Source organism: Myotis brandtii, unplaced genomic scaffold, assembly GCF_000412655.1.
Source record: "Myotis brandtii unplaced genomic scaffold, ASM41265v1 scaffold38, whole genome shotgun sequence".
Lineage (NCBI taxonomy): Eukaryota > Metazoa > Chordata > Mammalia > Chiroptera > Vespertilionidae > Myotis > Myotis brandtii.
In genome coordinates, this window is record NW_005364596.1 from 5,036,623 (window position 1) to 5,047,796 (window position 11,174).

The 11,174-nt window shown below is 41.0% G+C and overlaps 1 protein-coding gene across 2 annotated transcripts in view; it reads right to left on the reverse strand.

Moving 5' to 3' along the window:
- GSTCD (glutathione S-transferase, C-terminal domain containing) overlaps nt 1-11,174 on the reverse strand; it is a 133,388-nt gene that overhangs the window by 22,562 nt on the left and 99,652 nt on the right. Inside the window, exons 5-8 of one of the 2 annotated variants that reach the window (XM_014544750.1) lie at nt 9,057-9,172; nt 8,855-8,899; nt 4,717-4,845; nt 3,406-3,477 (exon numbers count right to left, since the gene is read on the reverse strand). In XM_014544750.1, the coding sequence (XP_014400236.1) occupies nt 3,421-3,477; nt 4,717-4,845; nt 8,855-8,899; nt 9,057-9,172 (347 nt within the window). In that variant the 3' untranslated portion in view covers nt 3,406-3,420. Of the gene's footprint in view, nt 1-3,405; nt 3,478-4,716; nt 4,846-8,854; nt 8,900-9,056; nt 9,173-11,174 lie in introns of those variants that run through there. The other variant, XM_005872428.2, reaches the window with a different exon arrangement.

Consider the following 11,174-nt stretch of genomic DNA (forward strand, 5'->3'; position numbering starts at 1 on the left):
CTCCCCCCCCCCCCCGTGCATGAATTTTCGTGCATGGGCCTCTAGTTTTTAATATAAGACACATTTTTAAATAGTAAGCCTATGCTTTATTCATAGCCCCCAAACAAAGTTTTTGTTAGACGTATTTATCACTAATTTTTTTTAGATTCATTTAGTGTTTACTACATAGGTGTCATTAATCCCCATTCCACAAAACAGCTAAGTGGCTGGTCCAAGATCACAAGTGAGGAAGCCAAGATAAAAACTTAATTTGCCTGATACCAACCTTTATCCTAGTTCTTCATGTTCCCATTTACTCCCTTTTTAGACATGGGGAGTGAACAAGAAAGTCACTGACTGGACTCTAGTGCCAGCTCTCACATTAACTATGTTCCTCTTCCCCTCCTGGAGCCTCAAGTCTCCATCTGTAACATGAGAAGATTGAACTGAGTGACCTCTGGATTTGCCCAGCTCAATGATGCTCTGAGCCTGGGCTTCTCAAAGGATTCCCATCCAGATACCTTAGACAAAAGCAGGCTTGGTCCCAGCTGTGCACTTGTGTTCCCCCTCTTTAAAAACTTTCATGTAATTATATTACAGGTAATTGGATTTAAAATTCAAATAACACTAAAAGGCATGCAATTACAAAAAGAGTCTCTTGCTCTGTATACACACTTCTCCTTAAAAGAAAATCTGGCGACCAAAGCTAATGCTTCTCAACTCATTAGTTTTATTTCCTGAAATCCATACATTTTCTATTAGCATAAGTATATGTTGCTCTCTCTTGCTTTGTAAATATTAAATATTATCTATGATATTCTGTAATAGGAGATGAGGAATTTTTTTTGCACATTTATACACCCTTTCCCTTTGTGTTCATGTAGTGTTTTTACTATTCTGCTTTGTATATACTGTTCACTGCTGAGTTAAGTGTGCTGTACATTTTTGAACATCCAAGACTTTCCCCACCCCCTCTTGTATTGGATACCACTTATTCTTTTTTCTTATTTACTCTCTTGTTTTGGTGCAGCCAATCTTCAGGTAGTTTCCTGAAGTACATTTCCTATTTCCTTCATACACAGTGGTTGGATTGATTAGGTATAGAATTTTAGACTGGAACTTTTCCTTTAGAATTTTAAAGTCTTTGCCTCACTGTCTTTCATGTTGCTATTGAGAAGTGTGATAGCATTTTGATTAAATTTTTTTTAGTATTAAGTTCCCACCCTCTGCCCTCCCCTCCCCGCCCGGAACTGTTAGGACCAAAGAACTAATAGAAGGAAATGTGTCAAAAATAATGTGTTTCTTTTTATTGAAAAGCTCACTTGAAAATGACCTAAACCAAGATACATTGTTGTGAAATTTCCTAACAGTTCCTCATATCCCTATACTTAGAGCGTCTCTGATTCAGTTTCCGCATAGAATAAACCTCCAACCTCTTGCAGGAGTAGGGAGAAATAGTTACCTGTTTATACAGATGGGGGTGGGAATATGGGTCCCTAAATATTTTTAATTAAATATAATTTCAGCCCTTCTCTATACCCTTCCTCTGAGGTTTCTGGTAGCTGAATTCTTAAAATTTTCTGGGATTCTGTGAGAGCAAAGAGACTTACTTTCTGATAACCTCTTGCCATTCCCTCTCCTCATGCATTTAAGCTCTTCTCTGTTCAATAATTTATCATTTTCCTTCAATCTGATTTCTATCTAAATTGTGGCTCAAGTTACAGAATGGTGATAGTCATTTCATTAATGATGGAGTACAATTTTTCTGTTTCTTGGGGGTGTGATTTTTTTTGGGGAAAAGAGTGTTAAAATACCGCTATCTGCCCTCTTCACCTGGAAGTCCTCTACTTGGCCTTAATGATTTTTCTAAATTGTGTTTGCAGAATATATAATTTCTCAAGTTTATTATCCTTTAAAAAAAGATTATATAAATTGCTCACCAAAAGTGTTACTGAATTACATTCTATAATTGCATTAGCATCTTCTAATTGTACATTAACATACATAACTAGAAATGAGCTTGTAATTAAGCACTCAGACCTGATAAATCATAATCATATTGAAATTTATAAGTTAAATAGAAAAAAATAAATAGATTACTTGAAAATAAACTGTTCTGAGATTCTGATATACATTGACAGATAAAACATATTTATCCCACTGTTAAAAATCAATACCTTATTTCCTGGCTGAGATGACTGTATTTTATTGCTGGAATTATTCAACAACAGCATTTTGTAGGGCAGGGTGCTTAGCATGGACAGTTTTTGTTTTTTAATGTAAAGTGTTTTTCCACAGTAATGGCCTTTTCTGTAATACTAGTGGCTCTATGCACGGATTCATGCACATTGAAAGGAAATCAATTAGAAGAAATACTTTGATATCACTATTTGCACTTTCTCTGTCATAGAAGTGTCAGAGATGAAAGAAACATTGCAGCCTCGGGTCCCCCAGCACACCCTCAGGTCCCCAGGGCCAGCACTGGGGTCCCTTGGTCCCTTGACCTGGGGCGGAGGGCGCGGCCAGAGGTCCCCTGTCAAGCCCTGCCCAGCGGGGTCGTGGCTAGAGGTCCCTTGGCCCGGGATGAGGGGAATGGCCTGAGGTCCCCTGTCAAGCCCCACCAGATGGGGGGCACAGCCTGAGGTACCCCGTCAAACCCCATCGGGAGGGGGTGCAGCCTCAGGTCCCCCGTCAAGTCCCACTGGGTGGGGAATGCAGCCTCAGGTCCCCTGGTGCACCCTCATGTCCCCCAGCCTGGCGCCGGGCAGGGGATGAGGCCTCAGATCCCCCGGCCCGGCACTGGGGTGTGGGACATGGCCTGCGGTTCCCCAGCCTGGCGCTGGGGCGGAGGTCGCAGCCTCAGGTCCCCCATCAAGCCCTGCCGGGTGGGGGGCATGGCCTCATGTCCCCCGCCCCGGCGCCACGCAGCCTCAGGTCCCTGCTGATCACTCGTTACGGGAACCCTGCCACCGGTGCGGGCGCAGTCATCTTGTGATGGTGTGACGGTCAATTTGCATATTACCTCTTTATTATATAGGATTATTATGAAATGTAGAGCAAATATCACTTCCAAAAGGACTTACACATTTTTAGTTGGTGTTAGTAAATTATGACCTTGAAATATGTAAGAATATGCCACAATAATTTAGCACCTATAAGCCAAAGAAGGATAAAGAGACATATGGCCAATAGGCTGGGAATTTTGTAAACTGAGAGAGGAATAAATGGGCAGCAATGTCTTGCTACCTGATACATTCTGCCTGGTGTGCTGGTAACATGGGCACTGTCTCAATAACTCATTTCATGGAGGAAGCTTTAATCTTTTCCTGTTTATGTGCACTTTAAGGTGCACATAAATATATATTTAATTTTAATTTACTGGATCAGATGTCAGCATTTTCCTGAATTTCCTTATGAACAGTTACCTTATTAATAGTTTTCTTAAAGTTTACTTCTCTTTTTATAGGCTTGGCTTGAGAGAACCAATCTAGATTGTATCTACAAAGGAAACAAATTACATACTCTTTAGGCTGTAAAAAATAACAACAAACTCCACAAATTTCAGTAGCTTATATTTAAGAAATGACCTTCACTGGAAAAACATCAGAAGCACGACCAAAGGTCTGAGCATCTGAACCTGGACAAGAGTTCCATTAGATGAGCCCACTGAGTCTGTCATGTGAACACATACAGCTGGGAATGCACACGATCACAACCTTCCTGGAAAGTGATTTGGCAAATGTATTAAGAGTCTTAAACATCTTGATGCATAAGATATTCATCATAGTAATAATTACATTATAACAACATGAACAAAAAAGAAACATGATTAATTAGTAGGGAAAAGATTTCATTAAAGCAGAATCAGAGTATAATTTCAATGTTAGCATATGTGTTGATATGCATTTGTATGGCTGCATAAATATCTAAAGAGCAATTTTTTTAGCAGGTATTAATCTCTCAGTAACAGAAGTACTGATGATTCATCTTAATAGTATTATGTATTTTTCTGTATGGAACATAGAGTCCTATAAAAATCAGGAAAAATTTATTGAAAACAAATGTAAGGAATAGCAGCAACACCAATATCTTAATGAAATTCAAATTCCACCAGAGCACACAAACTTGGGTTTAAAGAGCTGGTAGAATCACACATCTTAGGTCTTTTTAGTAATATTGAATAATAATAATTTGGTCTTAAGGTTTTAGAAACATGATTAACATATTTTCTGTTTCTTGGATGCTAAAAATACAGGTAGATATCAAATTCTAGCTAAAGTAAATATTACTTAAAGATAACTCTAGTATTTATAGGTTACTAATAAGCTATATTTTTCAACTATCTTTGTTTTTCTTTTTTTTTATTATCTCCTAAAAATGTAGCATAAATCAAGGGAAGTCATCTTCATTAGAATTCATTCATTGCATTCAATTAATAGCTATTTTAAAGTACTTGCTATGTGTCAAACATTGTTTTGAGGCACTGGGGATTCTGCAGTGAAGAAAATAAAGTTCTTATCTGGTTGAAGAACAAATGTTATCTCTATCATATAATGATGAAGTGTTATGAATAAAATAATATTTATTAGTATGCTATATTATGTAGATAATATAAAATAAAAGTTATAAATTTCTTAGTTTCGCAAAGAATATAAAAGTACCTCTTTTATTTACTCTAAGGCATATCATTTTTCTTACTTTTTAAACTAAGGAAATTGAAGTTGTTTTATTACTTACCCCAATATTAAACATTCCTGTAAAATACTCCATATTTGCTTGAATAAACCAAATGTTGCTTAGACCTAGCTCATCACTTCTCTTCTTAGCACGGATTAATGATAATTCCTTGTTTTCTATTAATGTAACCTAGATTTCACCCAGGGAACAAAGTATATTTAGAAACATAATTCAGACATCAGGGCAAAGTATTATTACTGTATTTCATAGTCTTAATAAACTATACTAATAATAGAGAAATATGCAAATTATCTGTTACATCGTAACATCACAACCAGATCAGCAGGCTACATCTTCACCCTCTGCTCAGGCAGCTGCAAGGCCCGGGGTAGGATAGGATACCATAGGAGGGGATAAGAAAGGAGAGGGAGAGGAAGGCAGGCCTGTATGTGGACAGGCCGAGAGGAGAAACAGAAATACAGAAAGGGAACAAGAAAAAGATGCAGGAATGGAAAAGGGAAGAAAACTGCAGGGCTGCATGTGGGAGGGGGTGGTGACTGCGGGGAAGGGGGGGAGTAGGTGTGCTCAGTGAGGGGTAGGGCGGGAGCCCCACCCAGATGTGGGAAGAGGACGGTGGCCCCCGGTGCAGGCCGATGGCGGGGAGGTGCCCACGGGTCTGGGGCAGAGTGGTGGGTGGTCCGAGACCTTCTGGGTGGAGGCGCTCCTGCTTCACAGTAGCAGCAGTGCCCAGGCCACGTGGGCTTCGGCCACCCTCACTGGGCTGGGCATTCCGGGCAGGAAATGGGAGCAGGACGGAGGCAGGGAGGCCGGGGAAGGGGGGGGCAGCAAACACCTGGCCAAAGCTGAGCCCTGGGCTGGGGGTTAATGCCCCCCCCCCATGGAAACTTTAAGAAGGGAAGGAGGGAGGGAAGAACTTTATAAAGGAGTCAGTAGAGAGCAGAGTAAAAGAAGGCAAGAGGATGTATGAGTGAACTGTAGGAGCTATAATGAAAATCAAGTATAGTTGTGTACTGGGGACAGATTTTAAAAGTAAGAGTCAGAAAAGAAAAAAGATAAATGATAGTGAATAATTAGGCAGATAGATAGATAGATAGATAGATAGATAGATAGATAGATAGATAGATATTAAAACAGTGAAAGTAAGTAGAGAAGAATGTATGGGAAAGGTAGGCTGAGAGAGAAAGGGAGGGAAGAAAAGTTTTAAAGGGGAGCCAGTAGAGCTTAAAAGGAGAATGGGAAGAAGGAAGAAATGGGGGAGGCAGCAAAGCAGGTCTGAGGGAGGAAGGGAAGAAAAAAATTAAGGTGGGAAGGAAGGAAAAGGGGAGGGAGGGCAGGGGGTAATGATAAAGGAAAGAAGGAATGTGGGGAGGGAGGGAGGGTAGGAGAAAGATGGGAAGAAGGATGATGGAACAGAAGTAGGAAATAAGGAGGAAAGAAAAGTTTATAAATGATAAGTCAGTAGGAAAAAGTATTACATAAAGGAGAGAGAAAAATTGTGTGAGAGGGAGAAGCCAATAAGGAAGTCAAATACAATTGTGTGTGAAGGGGATAAGATTTTAAAAAAAAGTTAATAGGGGTGACCAGGCCAGTAGGGGAGGGCAGTTAGGGAGATTAGGCTGGCAGGGGAGGGCAGTTAGGGGGATCAAGTCGGCAGGGAAGGGCAGTTAGGGGGATCAGGCTGCAGGCAAAGTGGTTAGGGCAGGCAGGCAGGTGAGCGGTTAGAAGCCAGAGGTCCCGGATTGGAGAGGGTGCAGGTCAGGCTGAGGGACCCTCTCTCACGCACAAATTTCGTGCATGGGTGGGGTTCCTCGGCCTGGCTGGCGACCAGGGGGAGGGACCATGGGAGGTTGGCCTGCTTCCCCCCCATTGGGGCCAATCGGGGAGCCCGCTGGCCAGGGGGAGGGACCGCAGGAGGTTGGCCCCAGCAATAAGCTAACCAACAGCCGATTCTGTGAAGAATCGGGCTCCCTCCTCCCTCCTGTCTGGGTTCAGGGTGCAGGTGAGCCAAATTCAAGGCTGTCGGGCCCCAGAAGCAAGGTCTGGGTCAGTGCGTGACCAGCCAGTCGACTGGTTGTAATGGTCGCTTAGGCTTTTATATATATAGATTGATCCTTATCCTGTGCCAGGAAGTATGCCAGATAATATGGTACAAAAGTGAACAAGGTCTTTGAACTCTTGAAGCTTACAGTTGTAATGATATAAGTAAAATAGGCAATTATAATACAGTGATAAGTGTTTAATAAAAGACATATAATGTGTTATCAGAGCACCTACACCTGATGGTTATGGCATGTTTTATTCAATCAATATGGAAAAGTAGCCCCGCTGTTATAGCTCAGTGGTTGAGCATTGGCACATGAACCAGGAGGTCATGGTTCAATTCCCAGTCAGGGCACATGCCTGGGTTTTGAGGCAGCCGATCAATGATTTGCTCTCATCATTGATGTTTCTATCTCTCCCTCTCCCTTCCTCTTTCTTAAAATCAATAAAAACATATTTTTTAAAAAATATGGAAAACTAACATATTTACTGAGGCCTGAACAATTAATAGAAATTAGCTGGGGCAATGAAGTAGTGTTTCAGGCAGACAGAGAAACATATATGAAGGCCCAAGGTGAGAAATATACTGTGTTTGAAGAACGGAGAAAACTGGTGTAGCTGGGCACAATGTGTGACGGTGATGGTGGGCATGGGGAGCAGGGTGTGGGGATGGAAATCAGGCTGGAGAGGCAACAGGAGCCAGACCATGAGTGATAACAGAAGTTTCAGCTGCTGCAATGAATAGTATGGATTAGTGGAGCGAGGCGGAAGGCAGCGCCACCATTAGGAGTCTCTCACAGTAATCCAGGCCAAGGAAGATATGAGAGGAGCATAGGTTTGGATGGAGAAAAGTGGGCAGAATTGTCACTTTCATCATGATCATTCCTAGTTCTACCCTAAATTTGTCCTCATGTTTGTCTTTATGGGAATATCCTGGATCCTTTGTATAATAAAACCTGTCAGAGTACCTTGGGTGTCAAACGCTTCCCTCTTCCCGGTCTCCATTCCCAGGAGAACTGTTAGGGAGGAAAGAAGATGCCATGTGCCGGACTCTGTTTCTACAGGATTCTCACGTATGAGCTTTCTTCCTCTTACTCCAATCATGAAATTGTTGCTTTTTAAAATAATAAAACAGACACCTGCCTGTTTCTCCCAGGAGTCCTTATTTATTTACTCCTTATTTCCTAAGAAAGTAAAAGAATAAGACCAGCCCTCCAATTGCCATCATTCAGATATATGTCATTCACACCAGTCTATGAGCTCTTCCACATTTTTTTTCTTTTGGGAGTGCAGTAATCATTGTAACTATTTTGTCCATTCTAGAGAGCTCACAAGCAAAGAATGTGCCCCAGTTTAATTGTATTTTTTGAAAAATGACATAAAATTCTAGACTTTTATGTTAAAAGATGATCACTGTGAGGAAATTATTTAATATGGCAGAAGACTAAAAATAGCAAACTTCTAATAAATGGTGGCAACAATTGCATAAATAATGGTACATTTCCTTAAACACATATTATGTGGTCACATTTTAGTACTGTTTTGATGAAAACACAACTATTTGCAATAGGGAAAAACTTTTTTGATACAATATTGAGTAAAAACATAACTAAAATTATATTTGCATTTTTAGATTTTGCAACAATAATTAACCTTAAGGACAAGAACCTATTAAGAACATGAGGAGAAAATCGTTTCATGGATCAGGGGAGGTAGATTGGATTTTGTTTTTCTTTAAAATTTTGTTATTGTTGTTACAATTTCGATACAATGCATAAAAATCAAATTACCAAAAGAATATGCTCAACAAGTTTCAGATGCTAGTATTTCCAGAATAAAATTTTGTTGACAATTAAACTAGTTTTATCATTATTTTATTTAGCAATGGAATAGTTATTTATTTTTAAAATTATTTAATATATAACTCTTTTATACAGTTAAAAACTATTGTGATCCTACTTTTTCCTTAAAATTTTGAATCTTAGAGGTTTAGTTCAAAGAAAAAAAGAAAATGCCTGTGCCACACATTTGACCCGGGTGAATGATTATAAACTCAAAGAGCAGGTATAAGCCAGGCTCAGCTAACTGAATCATGTCATTTTCTGATGTTTTCTTTTATCTGTTATTCAGACTTTACCTGGCATAATGGCAGCATATGAGCGAGCATAATCCCAAGGTGACCCTAAAAGAGGCAGGAAAAGACACAAGTTAAAGTTGGTCCCTAAGGTTTCTGCTCATCCTGAGAAAACAATCTTGCCAAATAAAAGCATGTCCTTGAATGTAATATAAAGTCACATAGTCTTGGAAAGACTAAAAAGATACGTGAAGAGATATCATACCCCACCGCTGCAGAAATCCACAATTCTATCACCAGGTTTGGCCTGATTTGTCACCACATACACAAGGTTGTTTAACTGTTGCTGCTTCCTCAACGCTCGATCACTGGACATTTTACCTGGAAAGACAAGTGGTGAAGAAAATGAAATGTGTATTCTGTGGGGTTGAGAAGACACTAGTAGAATAGACTACTAGCATGCAGGAAGAGGGGTGAATAGATAAATAAACTACAAATTCCTTATAACCCACTAGGAGAAACTAGAGAACTGGAACTCAGAAATGAACTCTATTTTTACTTCAGTCTTTTAACATTTTTAATATATTTTTCCCTCTTTATTGATTAAGGTATTACATATGTGTCATTATCCCCCCCATTGCTCTCTCACATCCCCCACTCATGCCCTCACCCCCCTGGTGTCTGTGTCCATTAGTTAGGCTTATATGCATGCATACAAGTCCTTTGGTTGATCTCTCCTCCTTACCCCCACCCTCCCCTGCCTACCCTCTGAGGTTTGACGGTCTGATCGATGCTTCTCTGTCTCTGGATCTGTTTTTGTTCATCAGTTTATGTTCATTATATTCCATAAATGAGTGAGATCATGTGATATTTATCTTTCTCTGACTGGCTTACTTCGCTTAGCATAATGGTCTCCAATCACACCTGTCAGAATGGTTATCATCAAATGACAAGTGCTGGTGAGGATGCAGAGAAAAAGGAACCCTTGTGCTCTGCTGGTGGGAATGCAGACTGGTGCAGCCACTGTGGAGAACAGTATGGAGTTTTCTCAAAAAACTAAAAATGGAACTCCCATTTGACCCAGTGATCCCACTTCTAGGAATATACCCCAAGAAACTAGAAACACCAATCAGAAAGGATATATGCACCCCTATGTTCATAGCAGCACAATTCACCATAGCTAAGATTTGGAAACAGCCTAAGTGCCCATCAGCAGATGAGTGGATTAAAAACCTGTGGTACATCTACACAATGGAATACTATGCTGTGGTAAAAAAGAAGGAATTCTTTAGTCTTATCCAACTTTTCTTTCAATAAATAGTGGAATAAAATCTATGAAAAAAGTGTTTTAAAGAAAGAACACAGAGGAGGAACCAAGATGGTGGCATAGGTACACACTTGTACTTGCTGCCTCACACAACCACATCAAAACTACAACTAAAAGACAAAACAGATATTATCCAGAACCACAGGAAGGCTGGCTGAGTGGAACTTCTACAACTAGAAGGAAAGAGAAAAGTGCATTGAGATGGGTAGGTGGTACGGAAGTGCTAAGGTACAGAGCCATGTGCGGAAACGGGCTGGCAACTGGATACGCTGTTGTCTTTTTCAATTGGGAGGGAGATACAAGCTACCAATTGCTCTGAACTCCAGTTCCAGACCCAGACTCATATGGGGAGAAACAGGACTGTCTGGCATCGGGACAGGAACATGAGGGTGGCTTTCTCACAGAGGTGCTTGCAGTGGTTATTATTCCTGCAAGGGGCACGGGACACAGAGACCCGGGGACCTCTCAAAGGCAGGGCGGACTGGCAGCCATTGCTGTTTGCACCACCCTGTCATTCCCTGAGACACCTCCCCACCCAATTTACAACCCCACCCAAGCTGAGAGCAGAGGCTTTTGCATATGAATGGCCTATTCTTTTGCAATCTAAAACCTAACAAACTGCTGCTGGGTCAAAGAGCACCAAAGCTTCCAACAGATGGACTAAGGCTTGACAGAAGCCTGCATTGCTTCACAGCTGGGCCTCATCTGAGGCACTTTCAACCCCAAACAAAGAGGAGGAATCTAAAGATCTCTCTGTAGCTCCTGCTGGGTGGCCTCAGGCAGTGGGTGACTTTGCACCTCCTTGGACATCCAAGAGCCCATCTACCCAATGGTCACTGTGAGAACATACCAGAATACAACTCTTCACATCCATAAGTGACACACTTAAGAGGCAGACTCAGTGAGGAGCAAAGCCCCACTGAAGCAAGTCTTGCCCCATAGGGTGTCTACAGCACAGAAGTTCTCCCACTGTAGACACAGCTGGTCCTCACAGCCAATTGCCCTGGTGGTCAATTCCTCCCAGTGATACCAACAGCAATCAAGGCTTAACTACAA